At 42.5% G+C, this 27570-nt stretch overlaps 1 protein-coding gene across 1 annotated transcript in view; it reads right to left on the bottom strand.

Moving 5' to 3' along the window:
• Positions 1–27570, bottom strand: part of LOC144792390 (putative cation-transporting ATPase 13A4) — a 466918-nt gene that overhangs the window by 75822 nt on the left and 363526 nt on the right. The window contains exons 25-26 of the mRNA XM_078667375.1: positions 16746–16818; positions 9193–9367 (exon numbers count right to left, since the gene is read on the bottom strand). Of these exons, the coding sequence (XP_078523501.1) occupies positions 9193–9367; positions 16746–16818 (248 nt within the window). The remainder of the gene's footprint in view (positions 1–9192; positions 9368–16745; positions 16819–27570) is intronic.

The following is a 27570-nucleotide window of genomic DNA, read 5'->3' as shown; positions in this document are numbered from 1 at the left end:
TTCAACCACACATAGAGATCAGACGTTGTAATATTCTGAATCCTGCAACACTTTTGCCCTCAAGTACAGCAAATGCACCACCACATGACTGTGTGGAAGTAATGAATATAAGTGACGAAACCAAGACAAGACCTGACAGATATTGCACTTCCAGACCCAGACTTAACGCTCTATGTAGATGGATCATGCATGAGAACGAGTGCAGGAGAATTAGTAGCAGCATATGCTGTGACCACTGCTACTAAAGTCATAGAGACACAGAAAATAGACACACTGTCAGCACAAGCAGCAGAGCTCATCGCTCTGACACAAGCCTGCATAAGAGCTAAGCGCTTGAAAGTAAACATTTATACTGATTCGCAATATGCCTTTGGCGTAGTTCATGATTTCGGAGTACTTTGGAGGGAGAGAGGTTTCTTGACCTCCCATGGGACCAAGATTCAGCACGGCCAGCTCATTCAAGCCCTGTTGGAAGCAATACATTTACCTACAGCCATTTCTATCCTGAAGTGCAAAGCTCACACCAAAGTTACAGACACCATTTCCCAGGGTAATGACCTGGCAGACCGAACAGCTAAACTTACAGCCCAGACAGCCCAGACACCAACAGACACGACAAGGACAGAGGTACCATTACTGACAACATGTATGACAGTCAGGGATCCCACTCAAGATGTACTCGACATACAGACACATGCCACCACAGATGAGATAAAGAAATGGACTGAATAAGGAGGGGTCCAGACTGAACAAGGTTGAATGACTAAGGGAAAAGGCTCATGGTTTCTTCCAGATTCTATGGTACAAGTAATCATAAACACAGCACATAGTCCAGCACACTTAGGAGAAAAAGCAATGATAGACAGCTTACAGAATATTTGGTTTAACAAGCACCTGCGTGCAGCAGCGAAACAGAAAGAACGAACATGTATGATCTGTTGCCAGTTCAATCCAGGTAAAGGCATTCCGGTGGAACAAGGCGGATTTCATCCTCCTGACCACCCTTTTGAGGTTCTCCAGATGGATTATATCCAAATGGACAGATGTAGAGGTTACAAGTATGTCTTGGTAGTTGTGTGTGCACTATCTAGATGGACAAAAGCATATCCAGTTCCAGATTATACTGCTGTGACAACAGCCAGGCAACTAGTGCGCGAGTACTTCCCCAGGTATGGATTGCCTCGGGTCGTATATTCCGATAACGGTCAGCCATTCTCCTCTGAATTAATGAAACAAGTGTCTCTTCTGTTAGGATATACTTGGAAATTCCATTGTGTAAGACACCCTGAAGCAGCAGGCCTTGTAGAAAGACATAATCAGACAATCAAAACAAAGCTTGCTAAGATATGTGCAGAAAAAGGCGTGGATTGGATGGTAGACTTGCCGGTTGCCCTCTTTTACATGCGTATGGTAGCCCATTCCAGAACAGGCCTATCTCCGTATGAAGTAGTTTTCGGTAGACCGCCAAATATGTGGGGTACGCCTATGCCTAAAAGAATAACTGATGTTGACAGTAACATGCTGACAGATTACCTGGCTTCCTTGATGTCTGCACTACTCTCTTGTCGTTCACAGGTTGCTGCCGCCTTCCCTGACAACACCCAGGTCAAGGAGCATGCCATATCACCAGGCGATTTTGTATGTGTCCGGAATTTTGATCGTTCAAGCTCCCTCGAGCCTCGCTGGAAGACCCCGAAATTAGTGCTTCTTACAACAAGGACCGCGCTGAAGGTGGAAGAACGCAAGGGGTGGATCCACGCTCAGCATTGTAAAAAGTACTTTGGACAATCTGGAACATTGGTAACAAACACAGACACTAAAAACATTAAGTACAATACAGACTTTGCGCCGCCTTTGCTAGAAAAGACTCCACAGCAGGAGTATAAATCTAAGTTAAGATCTAGTAAGTCAGACGTAGTTTAATTGTCTAAGTCCACTCGGTGGTGAATCGGTTAGACTAGATTTCTGACATGTATAAGATCACATACGAGAATAGTAAGAAGAGCGAAAAGAAAGCTAAATACTGCAAGTTATTACGCAGTAGATGTATAGTTACTTTGATCATTCTTTTTATTCTGTGCATTGTTATAATCTGTGTCAGTTTATTACTACATGTTTTCTTTCCTATTTCCTCACATATACACTCTTGCAGTAACAGCACCATAGAGCATACATTTAGTGAACTGCCACCTCATGAATTGTCATATCGACTTGCATTGCGTAACAATACTTTTATTCGAATGTTACACCATTCTCACCAGACCAGCAATGCGACTGATTGCTGGGTATGTGAATGGGTAGAGATGCCTTCAAGGGATATAGTTAAGTAGAACTAAATTATTTAATCTGACTTAGTGGGAGGAAAAATCAATTAACCTCATGTGTAAATCATATATTACTAGGAAAAAGATCTATTCGTTTGAATCATATTTCACAAAAAACAAACACATTGAAACATAAAAACAACGAAACACAAAGGTGTATATACAAAAGGATTTTATCACAAAAAATTCTCGAATCAGCACTAAATCAAAAAAGCAGATAAGGAAATGCTGGTGTAAGTAGCGTATTAATAAACTAATAAACAACACAGCAAAACCTAAACAAGAACATCTATCCCAAACAAATAATGAATCAAACACTGCAGGGATAAGACGGATGTCGACGTTTCGGTCTCTTGAAATTAGATTATCGAGACCATCCTCAGGACTGTTGTCAATTAAACACTGCTGAAGGCTGAAATGTAATCAGGATGGAAAACCAGAGTGCTGGTCGCTGCCAGAGGTTTTAAGGGCCAAAAAATGATACCTATTAATGAGGACCCCAGGAGGACGTGAATTCGTCGCTTTAGAGTGGTTGGTAACTCAGGATTAAAAAACGCTCAGTGTATGGCAAAGCAGGACCTGCAGTCCACGTAGCGTCTGGGGAGTTCTTCCACCAAAAGTTAAAATCTTTTTTTTGTAAATATAGATGCAGCAATCGCAAAGTTCAGGACCATAGGGCGCTTGAATTTCAGGGCGCTGGAATCTTTAAGGTTACTGCAACTAGAAAACGCGGCGAGGTCGAAGTCAATCTGACCAGGAGCACAGCAATGCGACTGATTGCTGGGTATGTGGCCAACTGCCTCCTTATCAAATGACGAAGGGAGTTCTGCCCTTCTATCCTCTACCGTTCTCACACAATGGTTCATGTGGAGCATGGTTTGCCTTAATGACCTCAATAGATAGAAAGTACATAGCTTATCCAGGTGGCTGGATATATGGAAACCTGAATAAAGTAATGAATGAAGCATGTTTTCCAGACAAAGACGGATTTCCCCAAAGGAAGGGAACCGATCTAGAGAATGAAGAGTACGAGCAGGGAAATGCATCCGTTAATTTTATAATGTTAAACGTTCAGCCCAAGCAAAATACAGGTCCACCGTTTATTTCAGTTCTACCAGCAAAAGGTGATTTATGTGTTAATAAGAAAGGCTCAGTACATATGGGACACAGCGAGTGTAAAGTTGTAGTAGAGTTTAATGATAAAGGACTTTCTTCTTTCAAAACATCACGCCATACCTATTTCATTTGCGGTCAGACAGCCTATGTACATCTGCCCTTAGACTGGGGTGGGACTTGTTATATAGCATTCTTATTGCCACCTGTATTCTTGGCCCCATCCCATTATCATAGAGATTCACGACTAGAACATGTTAGAGTAAGGAGAGAGACAGATGCCTCAGGTATTGATCAGACTGAAACAGCTTGGGAGCAATATACAGATTTCAACAAAGGATTCTTTTTCTTCGTAGGTCCCGTCCAAAACAGTAAACTGATACGCAAGTTAACAAGGACTCTTGAGGCAGTAGTGAATGTGACTGCATCTGCCCTGGCGAACTTGACCCAGGAACAGTCTGCTATGAGACTTGTTGTTCTTCAAAATTGCCTCGTTCTAGACGTCATCTTGGCGGATAGGGCGGAGCTTGTAGCGTGATCCGATCTAGTTGTTGCATTTTCATCCCAAATAACGCGCCATCTGTGTATGCAGCGACAACAAGGCTCCACAAGATTGCTCTTGTCATACATCAAGACCCAGGCACATGGACTTGGTCCAGTTGGCTCTGGGGTGTGATATCTGCTTGGGGATGGAAAGTGTTTTCCTTCCTAGGAATGATCCTACTTATGATATTTGGTTGCTGTCTCTGTCTGCAGTGTGGCCCGGCCATTTGCGGCCTGTGTGCAACTGCATGTGTTCCACATCCAAGTATACAAAGGGTTAAGGACGAACAAATGATGCTGCATGATCAACTATACGGTCTCATGACTATAGATGTATCCTGAAGGGTTAAGTAGGGGACAAGGAGGGAATGAGGAAAATGAAATTTTGCCTGACCAAGATGCCCCCTACGTGTACCCTATGTTACATGTATGTGCATGTCACCCATGCATATTTCTCTTAGTGGCCTGAATCACAAGGCCTCTGCAATCACGTCCTGCATTAAGGTGCCTGTCATCAAGTTTCCCAAACGTTAAGCTAACATGAAGGCCCATGTATTTGCATTGTGCACTTTTAAATAAATATCGTAATGAACCCTTTTTGTGGTTCAGTCTGAGCCACTTTCTGAATCAGGGTTTTCATGACTCCTGACACACTGAAAGCTGCAGTTACGTATCTCTGACCTCGCATACTTCTAGCTCAGCCGAGCAAGGGTTGCCAAGACAGTATATTTTGCTTAACAGTTATCTGCATGCCCGGTGAAAAAGGTAAACAGAACCCGTCTGCTGAGATAGGGCCCAGCTTTTCTGTCTCTGTTTAAATGAAATTACAGTACTTGCATCTGTAGAAAGCTCACAGCCCCCATGTAATGAACGAAGAAATATATGCTTTTTCTGATTCTTAGTGATGAGCAACCTTTGCTTCAGATAATACATCCCCTGACTTAAGATATCAGTTAGTACCAGACGTGCTGGTCGCCTTGACACTAAAGATCTCTCTACTAGACTGAAAGTCAGCTCTCCTCCCAGTTACACGTCAATTGCACGTCATGCTCAAGTTGCGTGCACAAGTAGGGCAAAGTTCCAGCCTGCCATGTAACTCCTCCTCTATGTAGCCACCCACCTATGACACCCACCTATCACCCACCTGTGACTCATCAAGTGTACACCCTCATGCACGCCCACATGCTCTTATCTCTTTCTTTCTTGCTCTGCCTGGAGCGCTCCTCTCTATGTACAAGGAAAAATGTATATATGTGTTGTTCTCTGTAAATAATGTTAGAAGACCCTTCCTGAACCTCAGTGGTGATGGAACAGATTCTCCCTTAACTCGAGTTATTGGAATAAAGCCCTTTTAACTTGGACACCACGGACTCTCTGCCTCTCATTTGATACATGCTAATTGTTAATGCCTAGAAATTATGCCAGGGTAATATTTTATTTACCACAGTGCTTCAACACCCTGCGCATGCTCCGCAAGATCTTCCGATGGATCCCCACCTAAACCAGGAAGACCGTCACCCAGGCACTCGTCACCAGCCGACTGGACTACGGGAACACCCTCTACGCCGGAACCACAGCCAAACTTCAAAAAAGACTCCAACACATCCAGAACGCCTCCGCACGACTCATCCTGGACATCCCCCGACACAGCCACATCGCCGGCCACCTGAGAGACTTGCACTGGCTCCCCGTCAGCAAGAAAATCGCGTTCAGGCTCCTCACCCACGCACACAAGGCTCTCCACGACCTGGGCCCCAAGTACCTCAACGACCGCCTGACCTTCTACACGCCCACCCGCGAGCTACGATCGACCAGCCATGCCCTCGCCGCCGTACCACGCATCCGCAGAGCCACCGCCGGAGGAAGATCCTTCTCCTACCTGGCAGCCAAGACTTGGAACTCCCTCCCCATCCACCTTCGGCTGACCCAAGACCATCTCTCCTTCAGGAAGCAGCTCAAGACCTGGCTGTTCGAGCAGTGACGTACCCCTCTCCCCCAGAGCCTTGAGACCCATCCGGGTGAATAGCGCGCTTTACAAATGCCTTGATTGATTGATTGATTGAGAAAGCTGGTTTTCTTAGTTGCTATTCTTGGGCGGTCCTCTGTCTTCCATCTAAGAGATCCTCGCTGCTGTACCCCTGAACTATTTGTTTTTCTGAACCTCAATTTTTCCTACTCTTTAAAGAAGGTTGGGTAATTCAAAGTGCAGATATAAAAGGTAAAGCTGCTTCGAGCACTGATACTAGTAAGCATGTTAACCTGATGAATGTAAAAAAATCTTTTAACAGCAAACGGTTGGTAGCATTCTCTCTTCTCTTGTCATGAACCTTTACAAATTATTGGTCTGCTGTAATATTCAGCAAGATGTTTCCATTTCATTGAGCTTTCTCAAGGCAATGATATTGTTTTTGAAGAGAAGCTGATCACTTTTTCTACGCACATGTTTCGCTCTGACAGGTAACGTGTTGACCTTTCTCAGGGCAATTATTATATTGTTTGTCAGGAGAATGGGATTGCTCGGTCTAAACTTGTGTTTCAACCTGGCAAATAGATCTGTCATGCTTTGTGAAGGCAATAATGATAGTCTTTGCAAAGTAGACACACTCACTCTTTTGTTACGTTAACAGAGACTGCTATCAAAAGGGATCACCGAAATTGTAACTCCTCAGAAAAATTACTCTGCTAATATATTCATAGACCAAATGAATACATCTTCTTCGGAATTCAAATGATCAGTGCTTTGGAAAAGCTCATTAGCATTTGCTTCAGCAAAAGGGCAGCCATCTAGAGAATACACTGCTATGCCATAACAATGGTGGTTGACGTCATACAAAGGCAACATAACCTCACACCACCCACATTAGTGGTATTGTGGTGGGATTCTCTTGCATAGATGTGTATGTCTATCTCCCTTGATAAATGATGACATTTTGCGCGTGTATTTACCAGCCAGCCCTGTCATTGGGTGGGCATATCTGGCACAAAACGCCACCCTCTTGTGTTAGGTGGTCACTCCCAGATATTGGTGGCTAGCCATGTCTTCTTCAGATTACCCAGAGCATTGGTGGCCACTTCAGCCTTAAGGTGAGCTGGAAGCCCCTGTTTCACAAGGCAGTCATACATGACACCTAGCGGCCACCCTGGTACATGGTAAACATCGATGGCTTCAATGGCTCCAGGTGAACACTGCATGCATCTGCGGTCCACTTCACATCTCGTGGGCACCAAAGATTAGAGTGGACACCCTTTACATCTGGGGCTCATCTCCCATGCATAGTAGAGTCTGCAGGTATTACGTACAAAAATACCATGTGTGTCATCCATTTCCATATATCCAACCATCCTTCGCTGGCATCTGTGCCCAACTATCCTTAGTTAATGATTTGTGACCTGTAAAGCAGAATCTGTACATGTAATGCACATCTGAGTACTGAAAATAAGCTGTCATTTTCCCAGGCTCAGCTCCTCCCACCTCCTCAGTCAAAGATGTAGCGGGATGGGGGTGAGAGTGAGCTTGTCAGGGCGCGGGGATAACAGAGGAAGATGCTAGAGCACACGCTTACCATGTCCTGCCTGCTGGTCAAAGGCTGGGGGATCTCTCTTTTTCACCATGTCTCCTTTGGTGGGGAGGCTGCTGGTGGCAGAAGGCAGGTGCTTCCCACAAGTGTACCTCTGCTTCTATAAACAGATGATCCTTCTAGGACCAGATAGACATTGTGAAGGTCCATCAAATTACTGGACAAGATTTAAAGCATGTAACCTCCCACAGCTAGATTTTGGGTTATGATATTTTAACTCTCCTTCTACGTTTAGAAGGTTTATTCAAATAACCAAGTTGCTTCAACAATATAAAGCCAGTTGCTAACATCCTTAAAACAATAGGCTTCAAGAGGACTAATATTTTATGATTTGACGGCTGTGAGTTAACAGATTGCTCAGTTTTGTTATTGATATAAGCCATGCAGAGACAGTGTTAGGTTTCAGGTTACACATTCCCCAAGCCTCATGACCCAAAAAAATATCCTTAGACATAAAGAGGACTTCAGACAACTCCATACAACTCTAGTGCACGTATGACCAAACCCGGGTGAACTGTACATGGACAGAGAATTAATAGTTCATTGTGTTCTTATCACATCATTCCTTACAAAGATCACCTGGAGGCCCTCAAATTGGGCTCTTTGAGTAAAAGACCCCTGCTAGGTCCTCCTAGTATAGACAATTACCTCATGCCTTGATCAAGTCTGACAGCATCTGGAGTTGGACTTTGGTCATCATTCAAGTCTGGTTAAACTTGGCTTCCATTTTTGACTCTTGGCGTTCTCTGAATGTGCCACCAGGTTCACTGGCCCTTGAACTCTCATCTTTTTCACCATGACCCTCAGGTGAGACAGAATGAGGCCCATACTTTGAACAAGAACCCATTGGGCAACTAATGAAATGGGATGAGCAATTTGTTCTGGAATGTGGATTCTCATTCACTTGAGATTTCTACATGAACATCACACTCACCTGGTCAGATAGCTGAGTCAAGTTCCTTCTCTCAAGATGTGCATTCAACCAGAAGTGTCCACACTCCTGCAGGTCATTAAGGAAACGTTTTCCAGTACTGCAACTTTGTCTAATGCTTTCTGGGCCTTGTAGACTTGTTTTGCTTCAATTGACAATTAGACCCACTCCCCTGAAGCAATGATTTAGGGAACAATTGAGGGCTGGAGACAGTGTCCATAATTATGTGGAGTGAGATGGCCAACCTAGTGTATTAATAGGCTCACCTCCAAAAAGAGCACTGTCACTATTTCATCTTCAGGAGAGTGAGAAATTGAATACCAATGAGTTAAAAAGGTTCATTGGCATTGCTATAGAATGGAGAAACTGCAGCAGCAAACAATATATAAAACAAGACATTACATTAACCCCTTCCGTGCGGGGCTGTTTCCCCCGTACAGCGCCCTGGTGCTCATGACGAGGTCAGCTGATCATGACCACACCCGTTCCCATGGAACGCTCAACACAGCAGGGGAATCAGCCCAGCATGCGAGCGTTCCACGGAACGGGCGCGGTCGTGTTGAGCTCAGCTCGCCATGAGCACCGGAGCGCCGTAGCTCATGACGAGCTGATCTCGTCATGAGCACTCAAGCGGTTAAAAACACAACGTAATTCTGTAATTCCTAAAAAAATTTAAACAAATCACACCAGAGTTTGTGTTTACCTATGGATATTTTTGTCATCATACCACGGTTGCTGTACAGTGGATACATAGCCAACGACCTGTACGATGAGGGTAAAGAGCACGTGCACACATATCGACAGGACAAAAGGGGGTGACATCAGTCTGTTTATTGGTCTGTATGTAGATAACTTTGGGTAGGCACCATTCAGACTTACTGAAAGAAAAGAAACATGTATGAATACATTACACTTTAGTCCAAATAAATCCACAGTCATTGCTTCTTAATAGTGTCCTAATTCAAACAAGCTTTGGCACGTACAATATTGTTGTCTCTGACTTTCTGACTAGGTATGGGAACACATTCTCCTAAAAGAGGAGAAAAAGGCACCTTGCATTTTAAAACAATGTTTGCAACTTTTTCACTTTACATTGTTTTGAAACCCAGTTAAAGAAAAAACTGATTTCTAGCCTTATATGATTCAAACACCATAAAACTCCACAACAATTTTGGCACGCTTTTGCCATATGTAAGTTGGCCCTACAACAAAAATAATGCTTATATCTACCAAATAAATTGCTCTGATAGGTGGCAATCTCTGGAGTATCAAAAACATTGCTTACTGTCAGCTGGCATTGCTTCACTGTGGGAGAGTGGCATTACCTACTGTGCTACAAGGGTGGGGGCAATAAAGAAGGGCAGAAAAAAATACATGTGGCTGGAAGTGTCGCATAACGACAACAGGGGGCTATCAAGCAATACACAGAGGTACAGTCCCTGGCCATACTGACACTATATTGAAAGTACTCTGTGGTGATGGGTAACATAAACAGACCTGTCTTATACATACATAGGGAGAGTCCCTTTAAAGGGTGAAGCTCCACCCACTGTCCAGGTGGTGTGCTTTATCATAGGCTCTTTCAAACAACCATATGCTACAACCCTGCATTGCAGGGGAGTTCTTGGGGTGTTCATATAGGGGTCCTATGGTGAGTGGGCATTGTGGGAGGGGCTCAAGGAGGTCAGCTGTATCCTCTTGTGTGAGTGTGTACAGAGATGATGGGGAATAACTAAAATACATCTCAGGTAGAATAATTGACTTTAGTCCTGTTTCTTGATGGGTAAGGTTGAAATAAATCAGGTTATAATTCAACCCTATGTACCACCTCAAAAAATGCAACTGGCATCTTGTGGCCTCTTTTAATGGTAGCAGTTACTGTTAATCAGAACAAGATTTTTTATTAAACCTTTATTCATCAAATTGAAGTATTATCAATGAGATAAAGCACACATTATTTTGATGTGACACTGCACACACACATAAAAACCACTGTGGCCATTTACATGCAACACACAGTGATGAACCCAACATTCGTAAAATTTGACACACCCAAACACAGTGAAAGATTGGCTATCCCCAGGAGGCATGTTTAAATTTTAAGTAAGACTACTGTAAAACTATGGAGAAATGGCATAAAAGGTAAATATCATATGTGGGCGGTGGTGTAGATGGACACCATTCATATGTGTGATTTTAAAATCATTACATCAGATCTCCACTGCAGCCCTGAAGTGCTCTGAACTAAGTTGCAGCCGACATGCATCAAAGAACAGAGGCGGCCCCTGCATTTGGGCGGAGGAGTGCCGCCCCCTGCAACCACACTCAAATAAAATGATAAAACAGTTTTTAAACCTGTTTTATTATTGTTTTACTTTAATTCCCTTGACCCGCCTCCATGACTCCGATGAGTCTTGGGGGTGGGTCCAGGGAATGGCACTGCTAGTCGAGGAGTGTTAGTGCACCCCCTCCACTATGCATGAGGGTTTTGCCAGCCGTCTCAGGACGGCTAAACCCTCATGTGCAGGGAAGCTTTCTCCAGCCCCAGCTGTGTTGCTGGAGAGAGCAGACATAGGCTCACAGTCTGCCTGGGAGCGCAAGTTGCCAGCGCTCAGGCCAATCCCGATGCTGCTTTCGTACAGCATCAGGATTGGTCGTAGTGCAGTCTGAGAGCCTGTGCCCAGAAGCAGGAAGAGAACAATGTGGCGGGAGACGGCGCCATTTGCGTTCAGTAGGTTTTTTAATTTTGTTTTTAATCCCTAACACACCCTCCCTCCCTTCTCCGGCCCAACCCATCACTTTGGCAGGGGACGGGCTGCTACTGTAAAAGAAGCTACTTTCTAACTTGATTTGAGGCCTAGATATGACATAAGCTAAGACATCTAGACAAAATCCACTAGATCTGGGTACAGAGTGTGCAATATAGGTCATGTCGAATATTGAGTTTGTCAAGTATTCGCAGCAATAGGATACCAATCGTTTATTTCTCTTTACTAAGCTGGGGTAGTTATTTCATATGATAAAATCCCACTTTTAAATAAAACTCATAATTTACCTAATTAGGTTAGGAAATAGTTACAATAATAATCAGCCGACTGCTGTAGTATTTATCAAAAATGCTGTCAGTGTAATCTAATTTAAAAATCCAATTCAGCAGGAAACATATTTTTAATTAAGTTCTGGCCAAGCTCTCCCTTGCCTACTGGCATAAATTAGCTAAAGAAATGTGGAATGACTTTCCTGTGAGAAAATAAAATGCTCTCACTGGCAGGAAGGCAATGATTTAATCACTGGACTTACACTGCCAGTTACCTGAGAATATGGGAGAGGAAACATCAAATGTCATCAAATTGACCAGAAAGTGATCTGAATATTTGGCATGAATATAGTGAAATTGAACCCACTTAAAGTCATTTCTGGTAGTCACTTGGCAGCCACATTGTCTCCATCCTCAAAATGAGGGTGCCTGGATGAATAAACAGCCAGGGCTGGTTTTCAAAGGGGGGTCACTCATTTGAGTAATACAGCTCCTAGGTGCAATCAATAGCTTCACCCACAAATGCTAGAATCCTGTTATTTTGAAAGACCTCCAGTCAAAATTTCCAGACAAAAGGAAGTGCAACAAATCAAGCATAGTTTAACAATTGAGAATATTTTTGCTGAAATTATATTAAAAGTCACCACCAACCAATGGCTATTGCACCCTTGGAATTGACTAGCGAAGAAGGGGCCTGCAAGCACCTCAAAACACAATTGAACTTTGTTAAAAATGGGGGTCTCTAGTTAGCAATGGTTTGCACCTTTGTCCAAGTAGGGACCCTTCCTTCTAGTAAGGATAAAGGAGTTACACTCCTAAAATAACCCCTGCTCACCCCCTTGGTAGCTTGGCGGGAGCAGTCAAGCTTATCTCAGAGGCAGTGTGATAAGCATTTGCACATAACCAACAGTAATACAGTGAAACCACTGCAAAAGGACACCACACCAGTTTAGAAAAATATCTAATATTTTGATGTTTTTCAAACAAGACCAGAAATGATGAAAATCCACCATAGATGTATCAACAATCTTCAATAATCAAATTAAACTTAAAATTCAGTTCCTTGATGTCAATAGCTCCATCTGGGGCTATCAGGGCGTCGTGAACACCAAATCCAAACAGTTCTGGCTGACCGCGGCGTCACGGGTCAGCTACGGTGTCGGAAAGAACTGCTCAACAGAACCTTTAGAAATGTAGGGCAGTTTTCTCAAGCATTACCAGCACAGCGAGGAAGAGGAGGAGAGCAGCCCGGGGTTCGCTGCAGGAAAGAGGTAAGTGGTTTTAAGTTTATTTTTAATTACTCTTAACCTACTTCTTAATAGGGGCGTGGAGGCAAGGGCTAGCCAACTCCACTATGCTGCAGAGTGTGCCGAGATTTGCCTTCTCCGTGTTCTCCGAGGAACGCGGAGAAGGCAAATCTTCGTACACTCTGCGGGCGGAGGGGAGGTCTCCACCCGGGGTTACTTCTCACCCCATGAGGTCATAAACATTTCTGGTAGTGGCAGGCTGGTAAAAACAAGTTTGGTAGGTTTTCAAGAGACCCTCTAAAATGGTCTCCTGTGTGAATTTATTATTAAATCTACCAATGGCATCAGTGAAGACTTACTACAACAAGAATATTGGTACCAAACTCCTTAGGAATCAGTGAAGCCATCAAGGAGCTAGGAAACCTGTGTTAACAAGTGTCCAGCCTATGCAAACTTCATGGCTTCCCTGTGCTCTTACATTATCTCAGAATGGACTGGACATTGTAGGGGCGCATCCGCTCATGCTGATATCCCCACGCATTGGATATAGTGCACCCTGCCCTAGGATTAAAGGCCTGCAGTATAGGTGACTTATCAATATCTTATGCAATATATGGGTGGCATAGCACACAGGGCTATGTGCCATGTTAACTGCTCAGATTTCTCTGCGCAAAGGCATGAAGCCTGCAATGGCAGAGTGTAAAACCTTGGTGAGGGGTCCCTGGGGTGGCACAACCAGTACTACATCCCCCAAGGACCCTCTTAAGTACCCATGCCCTAGGTACCAGGAGTACCATTTACTAGGGACTTATAGGGATAACTGTAGATGTGCTAATCGTGGTAAAGTTTCAAGGAAAGAACATGGTACTGGGTACCTGGTTAGCAGGGACCCAGCACTCCACAGTCAAAGTTGCATTACTAGCCAGGCAAAACATATGTGGGGGGCTGCTGCAACAAAAACCTACTTTCCTACACTCCAAAATTCATTTTTCACTACTACAAGATATTCCTCTCCTATAGGATAGCATTGGGTTGCCTTATAACATTTAATACATGGTAACGTATTATTTGGGAACAGGTAGAAATGTCATTGCTGGTGTCTAAGAAATTGGAATTTAAAATCCTCTTTAATGGAAAGTCAGATTTTAAGTCACTGAAAATGCCACTTTTACAAAGCGTGCTTTTTCTTGTCCTAACCATTTGGGGCCTGCAGCCTGTTTCCTGGTTCACATGATTAGGTGTATTTGGCAGTTGGCCTTTGTGCATTCCTCCCAGACATCCACACAATACAGGGGTTGGGTGTTGGCAGGATAGGCCATGCAGGCGGGATGGGGGCACACAGCTGTGGACAGACCTACCTGACTTTAAAGACTCTGCCTCACCTCACATACAAAGAATTTTACACTAGCCAATTGTGCTTCCAGACAGACTGGGACCAGGGCAGGGAGGCAGTGTACCAATTTGATTTCCATCCTGGACCCACTTTAGCTCGTCACTTAGTTTCACATTTCAGGTATTTTAGGCTGACATCATTTTAGCAATGTTATATTTGACACGTTTTGCTTGCGTATTATTATTCTAAGAATACGCTGTACCTGCTGCTTTTTTTGGGATGCCTTTCTCCCCATCTAATCATTCTATACAAGGCTAATAACACAGAACAATATATCCTACTGATTACATTGTCCATTCGGCGACAGCTTCTAACACCTAGACATATCATTACATCAGAGCTATACCTGTGACACAGTGGTTATAATTATATAACCGTGTGCTGTCCCATTAAGGGCCAGGGAGAAGCATTCCAGGGGTGACGATCCTAGAACAACCACTGTGTTCGACAGGCTGCCCTGCGCAGGCTGATCTTACACCTCGCAAAGAGGGACTGCCAATCCACACCACGCTGATGAACTGACTACACTGTTCAGGTATGGGGGCTCAGGCTACTCTCAGAGACCACGCAGACGGTACTCCCATTATGCTCTCAGAGTAGGGGTAGATATAGATATAGAAATAATACTGCTATGGTTAGAATGTTCATTCTTTTTACCATATTTATAATGATGGTTACTTTGTTTTGCTTAATTTGCCTGATCATCGTAGCTCATTCATTTTATGCAATATTAAAATAGTTTCAATAAATGCACTAAAAACTTTCTTTGTATATTTCTTGTGGTCTACCATGGGCATGCATAAGTAAACAACAAACGGGTAAGTATCCACGATTCCCTAGGAGATCAGAGTGTCATGTTCGAGGTTGGCAAAATCAATTGCCACCCTGGTTGGTTTAGGTGTTCAGGTGAGGCACTATGAGCCAATCAGGAATTGGGACTACAGTTTCTGATGGTGTAGATAGTCTCTACATTCTGAAGTTCTGTTATCCTAATACGCAGTCCTACAATTTCTAGTGGGAACCATAGAACACGCCACCACCAACATTCTAAGGTCAGATACTTATTTAACGGTGTCCTGAGTAGTACTTGTGTGTGCCCAAGATACGCTATTCACATTCATACAGAGACGTCCGTGGCATTAGAGCTAAATCCTCCTCAGCATATTAACTTGGTTTGGGATAACTACTGTTTTATTTTCGTCAATGTTCTTTTGGGGCTGAATAAATATTGAATGCACATTTCTCTGCCCGTGTGCCAGCTACTTTATGGCATTGCCATAACAGGATAAGCCCAGGTTTTCTGAATACATTTTTTTACCACAAATCACATTTTACTAACTTTCTGCTAGTGAGTCCATGTCTTTTTCTTACATCAATTAATGATCCAGAATCTCACAATGGCTTTGACATCACTTTGGTGATTGCTGACCACATTTTGTGAGCAATTTGGATGGAGGATTCCGGTTCTTATTTGTCACCTTTTTGAGATGAACCTAAGAGTGGATTTCATGATCAAAGGCAATTAAAGTGCATTTTTCCTGTTATATGGATTGCTGTTGACAGCCACACTCATATGCCCCTTTTAGTCATGATGCTGGTTAGTCTACATAATCAAATTTACTGAAGAGAAGTAATGGCTTGCTTCTGCTTGCATCTGCATATATAGATGCATGTGTGTGTACCCACATGTGGATGCATTTGTTTCCACTTGTGGATGTCTATCTCAGCTGATGAATGTAGATAAACGTGTGTGCGAGTGTGTGTGCGTGTGTGTGTGGGGGGGTTGTTTAGGTGGGTGTAGGAATTTAGGGGGGTGAGTGTGTTTGTGTGGATGGATACCAAACATACTACCCATCAGAGACACCACAAATGACATAGGGCCCGATTCACAGAACTAACTTAAGACAAAATCCTAAACTTACTACTTATGGTATTCACAGAAGTTAGGATTTTGTCTTAAGTTTGTCTTAAGACAAACTTAAGACAGACTTAAGACAAACTTAAGACAAAATCCTAACTTCTGTGAATACCATAAGTAGTAAGTTTAGGATTTTGTCTTAAGTTAGTTCTGTGAATCGGACCCATGGTCTTTGCATTTGCCCTCTGGTATATACGTCTTGGACAGTAGATTAGTTCTTTGTGTTGGCACTGAGCTGGTCATTGAATGATTAATATTGATATAGGTTAACTAGTTGTATAATTTCAAATGTATGGGCCCAATTCACAGAACTAACTTAAGACAAAATCCTAAACTTACTACTTTTGGTATTCACAGAAGTTAGGATTTTGTCTTAAGACAGACTTAAGACAGACTTAAGACAGGATTTTGTCTTAAGTCTGTTTTAAGTCTGTCTTAAGACAAACTTAAGACAAAATCCTAACTTCTGTGAATAACAAAAGTAGTAAGTTTAGGATTTTGTCTTAAGTTAGTTCTGTGAATCGGCCCCAAAATGCTGATGTGTAATACAAAGGTTTTGGAAATTCCATGCACACAAAAGTGGAATGGGGCTGCCACAAACTGCATTTTTGAATATCAGGCAATACATTTGAAATATTTTGGACTGAGTGTAGAATCGTACTTGTTAAGCACACCACTGTTTGGATCGCCACATCAATGATGAGGTACTGGAACCTTCCAAAGAGTCCAAAGTGCTGTAATAGTGGAAGAAAAACAGTACAGAAAAAAATAGTTTATTATTGTGAAATTCAATGCACATATAGTTCACTGCCGATCGAGAGAATATATCACGTGCAATTCCAGTCATCAATTCAGATTTTTAATATGTGTATATGTGCAGCCCCCAAAAGGACATCACTCTAATGATTCCTTCTAAAGGTTAAACAATACAAATATGCACTTGAATGCTAAATCCCCCAAATATTGTTTTTTGTGTGCATTTGTGCACAGCTTTGTTGGGTGGCACAGTTTAAAAGCAGGACAAGACAGTGGAGGTAAATGAGAAGATCTCAACTGCAGGACCACATCAAAAGCTGACCAGTGACTGATGGGGACAGCTGATCACATGCACTATTGGTCAAATTTAACACATGCACATGATGGATGAGCAGAATAATACAAGCAAATGGATTCATAGGAGGATACCATCATGCAACAAACATGGAAGTAGAACTCTACAGGTGGGATCTCGGACTGTCTTAAATGCCGACCTTCACTCCCGGGCTTTCTTGTTCTTGTTTATGTCATGTTAAATATTTATGTAATAACATCTTTACTAAGTGAGAACACCAATGCTAACTGAGATCCAATGCACACTCTGTTAGCTGCAGAAGAGCTACCAGGGACTCCAGATGTGCACCACAGCAACAGGCCCAGGTTAAGACCAACGAGAAGCTGCTCCTGATCTCAAACAGTTGTGCTTCTCTTCTATTAAACCCTGGTGTTGAGGGGGAGCCTGGAGATCCAGTCCACCTCTGATCTCAGCTCAGTGCCATTTTTCAAGCAATTCATCTATTATACCGTAGATGATGCAACATTAAAAGAGGACAAATTGTACGTAGAGAAGGAAGCAAAGCACTCCCAAACTCGGACTACTTTTATGGAAAGTTGGAGAAGGTATTCTGTATGTTAAATAATCCAGGTAAATGGAGTAAATCGAAGCAGTTTTGTTTCTGTGGTATAGCTAGGCTCGCTCGTATTCTCATAGTACTGGAAGCTATGTGCAGTGTAAACATAAGGTTTGTTTGAATTACCTTCTTTGCTTTATAAGGATGTTTATAAGGATGTCAACCATCAGCTTGTTGGTCCTGTTGAGCTTGCATTCCATAGATGTGATGGTAAACTACTCTAGGATTCTATAGATGCATCACAGAGGTTGGACTATCTGCCAGGCTGTGCTCACAATACCAGCTCTGATGCATCCAATGCTCACCTCCTGAGGTTCTTCCTCAGATCCATGAGCTTCCAAAATGTCCTACTCTCCTTTTCTCCAGGCTCCCATGTATCAAAAGCATTCATTGTCATGTTAGGCTTTCCTCTAGGTCCTATGTCCTCTGAGACATCAATTTTAGGTTCCACACAAGGTCCTCCAGCTTCCAGGTTTCCTACTTTCATATGCACAAGGCTTCCATACTTGTATTCCTACAGCCTTTAAGGCTTCCATGCCCAGATGCTTCTCCAAGCCAAGTTGTCATCAAAGCCTCTATCTCAATGCTTTCTTTAGGTTCTCTAGTCTTCAAGGCGTCAGTTCCTATGCTCTTTCAATATCCAATTGCCTCCAAGGGTACATAAGTCCTTGGACTATCCCCTGAATATATCTGTTTCGAAATTAATGGTTAAATATTACCTGGGGCTATAGAGTGTATTTACTGAGTGCTACATTTGACATTTCAGCTTTCAAAAAGATCCTTCCTCCTCAGCTAAATGCAAACACCATTCTAAAGGGTTGGTCCTATTTGAATCTTGGTAGGTTACTGTAACAACCTGGGGTTGTCCCAAACGTTGGTATATGGTCAAGCTACGAAGACAAAAAGGACAAACTCTACCTCTAACCCATTGTACCCTCTGCAGAATATCGACACAAACATAGACTTTCAATCAGAACACTGGCCCTTTAATGAGGATTGGGAATACCAATGGGAGTAGTCACGTCAGGACACGGAGACGTCTTATGCCACGGAGAACGAATCAGGAGTGTGTTTGTTCACCCAGGAGGAGGAGACGGAGAAACGGAGCGGAGTGGGAGAGAGCGTCGAAGCCAAGCGGAGTGCGGAGACCCGGGACGAGACGAGAGCAGGAGTCGTTGAAGTGAAGAGTGAGGACGAGAAGCCAGGAGGCCACCGATACTACGAGCCGCCCAGCCATACACCCGCGGGAGGTGTATGGCTCAGCCAGGTACGTGACAAACTCCGGGGCTGGGTCAAAGGCAAAACTACGAGTACCGACGTACCCTGAGGCACCCCCACCCGGTCTTGGTGTGCCCCTTCCTGAGCACTAATTCCCCCTCACTACGGCATTTAAATTAGGCGTGTTGCACCGTTATGGTGGTCCTCACCCCCTTTCCCCTGTGAGCAAGTAGAACGTTGGGGACAGAACACTGATACCTGCTATCTTTCTCTCCCTGTGCACTCAACCGAGCGGCAAGACGGAGATTGACGAGCCTGTCCCGCGAAGAAGACTCGACAGGGAACACCGAGCCTCGGCAGCAGAATCTGGGATCAGAAAGGCCGCGAGAAGTCGTTCTCCAAGGGGGAAGACAACATCTAAGAAGAAAAGTTCAGACTCGTTGTATTTGAAAATAAACCCTACGAAAACTAAGATCAGCGTCTTGCCTATTCCTCCCGCACCCGTAACAGTTACACTGTGTTTTTCATTCTTTTCAGAGCTATATAGTGTGCATTGGTTGAGATAACAACTACCATATAAGTAAAAAGAGAAAATTCTGTTTGTTATGAATACTGTGAATCTTAAGGAGTAATGGTATTAGAAAATGAACAAGCCATATGGTCATCTCCGGATTTGTGGCCTTTCCGAGATTATAAAATGTATTTCATGGTCCCAAGTTGAGCTGTCTTACAGCTCTGATTTTCTAGAGTATAGTGTCAGCTGACGTAAATCTGTACATGAATGGGTGTATATTAAGCAACTAAGACAAGTGTGATATCCTAAGTTATAGAACCATCATGACATGTGGTTCTTTAACCTAGCAGCTTGTTAACCGAGTTCTGGACTGACAGAATAACGGAAGACTTGGTAGGGAGCAGTTGCTTTTGAGTGCTTCTGTGGATGGGGTCCTTGATATCCTAAACTTTAATAAACATCTCTAAAGCTTTATTTGGATCTGTTTATCCTTTCTACACTGGCGACGAGCTACCCACGTGTGTCAACCACTTTGGATGCTTACTACGAACCGCCGTTCAAAACAAAATTCTTCTTCAATTTTCAAAAGGAGTAGAGAGAGGAAAAGCTTATTTTACTGAGAGCCCAACACAGTGACCTTGACAGAGCAAGTACCTTATTATATATTCTTTCTTCTAGTGTGCTGTCAGTGTTACGGTTACTCACACATTCTCACGTTTGTGAAGAACCTTCGCTCGTGAAGCCTGGTTTAATCCTTGTGTCTCGAGCACGATCCTTCACGCGCTTACCTCATTTGCCTGCATGGACTTCACGTGTTGACTTCCTTCGTCTCCGTATTCTGTGAGTCATTAACGCAGCCTAATGCTTGCTGCATAGTATACACTCAGCGGCCATCTTGAATCATGGATTTCTCTCTGCAACATGGTGACATGCACACCCTTAATCTTTGCATATCACTCGGTGTACCATTTTGTGGCCATTAAAGATCAGGCGCTTTAGCCTGCAACTCGGTGACACGCACACCTTTCTCCTTTGCATGCCACATTTAAATATCTTTTACAATGCGGTGAGACCCACACCTTGTTCATTGTTTGTGTGTCACATTTAAATAACTTCTACAACACGGTGACACGCACACCTTTCTTCATTAGGTGCCACATTTAAATAATTGCTTTGAAGGTGACACACTCATCCTTAACAAGATTGCATTTATTTTTTGGGAAAACAAGTGTGTCACGGCGACAAGCACACCATATTCAAAGTTAACCTGCACCTTAAAAAGTCTCTAGCCTCCTCAATACTATCTTCTGCATTTTAAAGAAAGTGTGTGATGTTTACTTAAGTGTGTGATATTTAATTAGATACTTATTTATATTTTATAGGGTATATCAGCATTTCATAGGTAAATATTTGCCATGGAGAATGTTCCTACACCATCATTTTTTTTTAACTCTCCAGGTGATCCACCATTAAAACGGTCAAAATGGAAAAAGGTTTTTGCTCATTGTGCAAAAGAGTGTGGTGCCACTCTAAGTGCGGAGAGAAAAATTGTTTTTAATACATTGTCTTGGTTCTAAGGGACAAGAAGTCTATGAACATCTCCTTGAATTCTTGGAGGATGATGTAGCAGATCTAAATAAGTATGAGATAGCTATAAAGAAACTTGATCTTCACTATCTCCCAAAATTGAGCACTGTTCTTGAGAGGTATCACTTTAGTAAAAGGATGCAACACCAAAGTGAGACTGTTGAACAATACATTACTGTGCTACACAAATTAGCATCTACATGACGCTTTGAAGCAGGAATTGATGAACGTCTTACGGATCAATTCCTGTTAGGGTGCCATCTTGAAAAGGCGAAGGAGACAATGTTGGAGAAAAATAATCCGTCTCTACACAAGGTATTATCTCTAGCGAAAACTTTGGAACATTCTAAGGCGTGTGTAGAAGTCATGAAGAAAGATACCTTAACGGCAAATACAGATTGGGATACAAGTGTTAAAGGGGTAGTAGACAAGGATAAGGACAACAAACCAAGTCAAAGCTACTCCAAGTATGATGTGAAAAGCAAATCTTCTAACAAACCTTTTGTTGGGAAATGCTTTCGATGCGGTAATGCTGGTCATTTGGCCAACAATAAGTTGTGTCTTGGCTGGAAGGCCATGTGTAAGAATTGTGGGAAAAAAAGGGCATGTCTCAAAATGTGTAGTTCTACTACGAAGAAGGTTAGGGAAATTAACCTTGATGATGACTCAGTAGAAGACGCAATTATTGTTAAAAACTGTATAGCGAAACTTGATGGACCACTAAAACGGTGTTAGTGGATGGTCAAATTGTTCTAATGTTATTTGACTCAGGGGCAAAAATTACTTTGATACCACTTGTATTTTATGATGAAAAACTCAAGTCTGGAGTGAAACTCTTAAAGCCAGATATAAAACCAAAGTGTTACGGTGGTGAGCAAATACAATTGGCTAGTTATTTTAAGGGCTCAATAGAATTTAAAGATAGGATAATTTCAGGGAAAATCTACGTTTCTGTCAAAGGAGACTCGCTGATAAGTTGGGTGCACCAGCGTGATCTTTTTGTTTTTCTTGACCCTAATGCTAAACCCATGGTTTGCTTTAGAGATAAATCTACTGTTAACTCTGTTCACGTTGATTTTGAAAACATACTGGAAGAGTATTCAGAAGCTTTTAAACATGAATTGGGGTGTTTAAAGAATTATGTTCATAAGATCAGGTTGAAGGAGCATGCTTGCCTGAAAGCTGCCAAAGTCAGAAATGTTCCCATGGCTATTAGAGGCAGCATGAAGCTAGAGTTAGACATACTAGTTGTGAATGGAATAATTGAAGAGGTAGAAGCTTCACAATGGGTTTCACCAGTTGTAATGGCCCTTAAGGCCAATGATGAAACTCGCCTCTGCGTAGACTTGAGAGAATTAAACAAAGCTTTTTGTGGTTGATCACTACCCTTTAACCAACATTGGTGAAATTCTTAGCATGTTAAATGGGGCAAAATATTTCTCATCTCTAGATCTCAGTTCGGCTTATCACCTAATTAAACTTCATGAGAAGAGCCATTAATTGACTAATTTCACCACACCTTTGGTACTTTTCAGTTTTTAAGAATGCCATTTGGTCTCATATCAGCCACATCAGTTCTTCAACGGGCAATAGAGAAGATATTGAAGGGTGTGGTGGGAGTGAAGATCTACCAGGACAATATTATGGTTTCAGGTTCAAGTGCTTTAGAGCATAATACAAGGTTTTGTGAAGTTTTAGACAAGTTGTTAATATTTTGGTCTGACTCTAAAACGAGGAAAATGCAATGCACGATTTACGCCATCGAGTTACAAGCTCTGGGATCTAGCCTAAAAATGTGTTAGTTGACACAATAAAGAACCTGCCATCTCCCAAGAGCAGGGATGTTTAGTAAAATTTTGAGAATGGCTGAGTTCTATAATAAGTTAATTCCCAAATTTGCAGAAAAAACTTTGGCATTAAGATCCTTGTTGAAGAAAAACACAGACTTTATTTGGTCCAACTTTTGCGAAGCGGAATTCATTGATATCAAATCAGGCTTTCAGCATGCATCAAACCTCTGGAGTTTTGACGTTGATGATGGTGTGATTGTGATGACATATGCTAGCTCAAGAGGTTTGGGGGGAGTTTTGTTGCAAAGACCTGTTGGTGAGTATAGGGCGACTGCTTTTATCTCACGAGGCCTGAAAGGTGCTGAAATTAATTATTCCGTTTTTTTAAAAGAGGACTTAGCTGTCATTTGGGCTGTAAGAAAGCTTAGAAAGTTTCTTTGGGGGCGTAAATTTGAAATAAAAACAGACCATAAGCAGCTTAAGGAGGTCTTTACAAAAGAAGGTGTGGATCAGATTTCCAATCGCATACCCAGATGGGTGATTGCTCTTCAAGAGTATGATTTTGTAATAAACTATGTCCCAGGAGCTAGTAACCTGCAGGCGGACTATCTAAAAAGACTGTATGTAGAGTCTGAGTATGATGATTCATCTTCGGAAGAGAGGTTTGCCGGCAAAGACTTTGATGAAGACTCAAATATTTGTTTTGTAACCGAAGGCATCATACAGGAAACCAATTGGAAAAGTTTGCTTGCAGCGTGTCGTAAAAATGGTGTTGGAGGGCTCGATGGTCAAGAATAAGTGTGGAGAAGAGTTACATGGATTCTGGGAAGTTTGCAATGAGCTTTCTGTTGTTGATGGCTTGCTTATGAGAGGAAGCAAACTTGTTCCTCCTGTGGACTTGAGACTTGTGTTGTTTAAAAAGGCTCATGCCAGTCATATCGGTATTTCTAAAACCAAGGAAAGGGTCAAGGAGAATTTCTGGTGCCATTCAATGGATTTGATGATTGAGAGGGAAGTTAGAGAATGTTTGGACTGTGCAAGGAGTGTTAAGGTGTTAACATGTTGAACACAGCCGATGGTTGTTAGAGAAAGAGCCGCTGGTCCATGGGTTGACATTGCTATAGACATTCTGGGTCCGATCAAAGTCAGTTCTCATGACAGATATGTTATGGTTTGCATAGACATGTTTTCTCGGTGGCCAGAGATCGAAGTTGTGAGCTCCATTGAGTTTAGTCATATGATTAAATTCTTCGAAGAGCTATTTGAGAGAGAAGGGTTTACCTCTAGTGTTCTCACTGACAATAGGGTTCAGTTTACCTCGTGTGTGGTGGAAAAGTTTCTTAGAGAGAGAGGGGTGAAGCATAAAAAGCTTCACTTTATCATTCTGAATCCAATGGTGTGGTGGAGCGTTTTATTAAGGTGTTGAAAGAAAGTTTGCAGTTATCTCTTGTGTGTGAGTCCAGCTGGGTTGAAGGTTTGAGGAAGTAGGCGAGAGAATACAGGTTGACTCCTCATTCCATGACAGGTGTTTCACCTTTCTGTTTGATTAAAGGAAAGTTACCTTTTGTGAGATCAGTCCTGGTTGCCTCATTGAGAAGAGAGTGAAGGCTGATGATCAGGTTGGTGTACCTTAAGGATCAGAAGCCGAGGAAGAAGGAAAGAAATTGAAGTCCAAGGTATTGTGTGACATGAGGAAAGCGGTTAAGGAAACGAGAGTTCAAGTAGGTGATTGGGTGAAGATAACATCTCCAAGAAAGGGTGGAAAGTGTTCTAAGTTCAGTATGCCTTTTCATGTAAAACATTGTTTAAAAATGCTGTGAAAACTGATGATAATAAGATTGGGAATCTCAATAGAATATCAAAATGTAACTTGGGACTGTCTACCAAGGAAAAGGCTTCTGATAAAATTGGAGTCAGATCTCAGCGTGAAAGAAGAAAACCAGCTCGCTTTTGTGATTTTGTGTAATGTTTTTTTTATGGACATTTTTATTGACACGTTACATGACAGTTGTTTAACAACCATTTTCTCTTTCTGTAGTTTTAGATTTTTAGTTTTGCTCCCATTGTTGAAGTATTTTGTTATTTGTTTTTGTGTTATATATAAGTGAGGAGGTGATGTGGTATCCTAGGTTATAGAACCATCGTTACATGTGTTTCTGTAACCCAGAAGCTTGTCAACTGAGTTCTGGACTGACAGAATAACGGAAGACTTGGTCGGGAGCAGTTGATTTTGAGCGCTTCTGTGGATGGGGTCTTTGATATCCTAAACCTTAATAATCACCCCTAAACCTTCATTGGGATCCGTTTATCCTTTCTACAACAAGCCTGTGCAGGGGCCATGGGTGTCCGCCCTCATTCACATGCATGCTGAAGAAATGAATATGTTTAATCAACTTCATCTGACATCACAATTTTCCAACTCATTGTTGTCTATGTGACAAAGAAGGTGTCAGAAGTGTCACAATTTTATATGGTGAATGTTCATGAACTTTTCAGCAAGTTATGCAAAATTAAGCAGAAATACATGAAATATGGTTTGCTGTTTTATGTAATCTGTGCCTAAGGCCCTCAGCAAATATGTACCAGATATAACGGAATATCCTTGAGGGTGAGGTTGTCTGACCAGGGTGAGTTTAATTGACTCGGCATTCAGTGAAAGTTGGGGTTTGCAGCTGTCAAGGTTCTTGTCACAGAGCTAGGTTGCCAGGTTTTTACTGTTGCTTGTTTACTCTTTCTGGCAAATAACAGGAAATCTGCCTCAGTATATTTGAGGTTCAGGTATGTGCTGGACAGCCAGGTCTGGAAGTTGTGCAACTAGTGTTTGAGGCATTAGATGTCTGAAGCAGAGAAGACTTTCAAGCAGAGTGGAGTACAATCTGCAGTGTAGGTAAAGCACTATCTGAGTGTGTTTCTCACACTGCAACCATTATACCCCGGATGTATGATGTTACAACGCATGCTTTTACCACGCATGCTTTTACCACGCATGCTGTTACAACGCAAGTATTACAACGCAGACCTTTACAACGCATTACACTTGGGGGTGCTGGATAGTGAATAGTTTAATTTACTATTCCAACTCCAGTCCCTGTGGACACTAGGGAAGGTGTTGGATAGTAAATTAAAACTATTCCCTATCCTAAAGCGCCCCCCAGTGTAATGCGTTGTAAAGGTTTTCGTTGTAATACTTGCGTTGTAACAGCACTGCGTGGTAAAAGTTTCGTTGTAAAGGATGTTTCCCTTATACCCCATCAGTCATTTCCAAGTTGTGGTAAATAAATAATTAAATACCTGTTCTATTTTTGACTAGATATACAATAACAGATAGCTCAATAAATAAGAGTCAAGATTCGAGGTAGCTGGAGTTTGCAGGTTTTAATCAGGCATAAAGGACAGGAACAGGACAACCTGCATGGGAATGGGATGGCAGCTGCCGGGGGGCAGGATCTGGGAGCATAAGGGGTAACTTTTAATAACAGTGCACAATATTTATAGTTAAACAATTGCATTACATTCAGTATAGTAGGCGTAGCAGTGGGTGGAGTTCATAGCAGTCGCGAAAGATAAGGCATAAAGTGGGTGGAACAAGAGGCGTATACATAGACATGTGATGTAAACGTAACAGAATATGTCATAAACGGGGCGGAAACATGGAGGGGGCTACCTAAGGAGCCGGGACCTCTGACCTAGTGGTGCGCGCAAGCTGGCAATGACGTGTTACTAGGAGGAACTGGGGGCTATGACTTCTGCGCTAGAAGAGGAGACGAAAGTCTGGAGTGTCAGAGCGACATGTACCTAAACACTATCTAGTATCTGATGTTTAGAGAACATCTTGATAGAATCCAAAAGTTATCAGGGTAAAGGCTAACAGACTCTAAGACTGGTGCATGCATCATTCTATATGTAGTGCGTGTTGAGGAGTATTAAATGACCATTAATACAGTATTTCTCTTACATGGAGACGTAAAGGCTAGACCATGACTGAAACTATTGATGTGATTCAGTAGCTTAGGAATGCAGAGAAGGAGGGCTGGACTGATAACTAGAATCATAACATACTCTTGGCAGACTGGCAGGCAGAGCCAGGCCGAGCCGGGCACTGTGAGGCAGGAAGTAAGTGAAGGGTCAGGGATACAGGTGGGGGCTGTATCGCTCCTCAGCGAGGGTTCAGGAGACAGGAGCTGAATCTGGTGTCCGGGCCCTTTTGAGGCCTAGAAACGGAGACTTTTCAATGAATTAACGTGCACACTGTAAAACGTGGCAACATAACTTTACATAGGCCTAATACTCGTAGCTTTAACGAGAACTGAAAACTGGCATACTAGATATGGACACAACTAAAATTGCGTCTTTAATCGATCATAAGGGAATACATATGCATATTAATCATGCACATATAACATAAGATGGGGAACACGTAGGGACACAGAACATGGCAAAATTTACTTTTCCACATTCCCTCCTTGTCACTACGTTTCCATCAGGAAACATCAATATTCATGATACCATCTATCATTTCATACAGTATCATTTGCTCGTCTCGAATTGTCTTGGAACGGGACTTAGGACTAGGACTTGGAATACAGGATGTAGCACAAATGCCGCAAATCGCAGGGCCACATTGTAAACAGAGGCAGCAACTGAAAATGATCATTACTGCTATACCTAGGAATGACAATAATTTCCATCCCCAGGCAGAAATTATACTCC

This window comes from Lissotriton helveticus, chromosome 11 (assembly GCF_964261635.1).
Source record: "Lissotriton helveticus chromosome 11, aLisHel1.1, whole genome shotgun sequence".
Lineage (NCBI taxonomy): Eukaryota > Metazoa > Chordata > Amphibia > Caudata > Salamandridae > Lissotriton > Lissotriton helveticus.
Note: the sequence above shows the minus strand (reverse complement) of the source record. Positions and strands in the feature narration are given on the sequence as shown.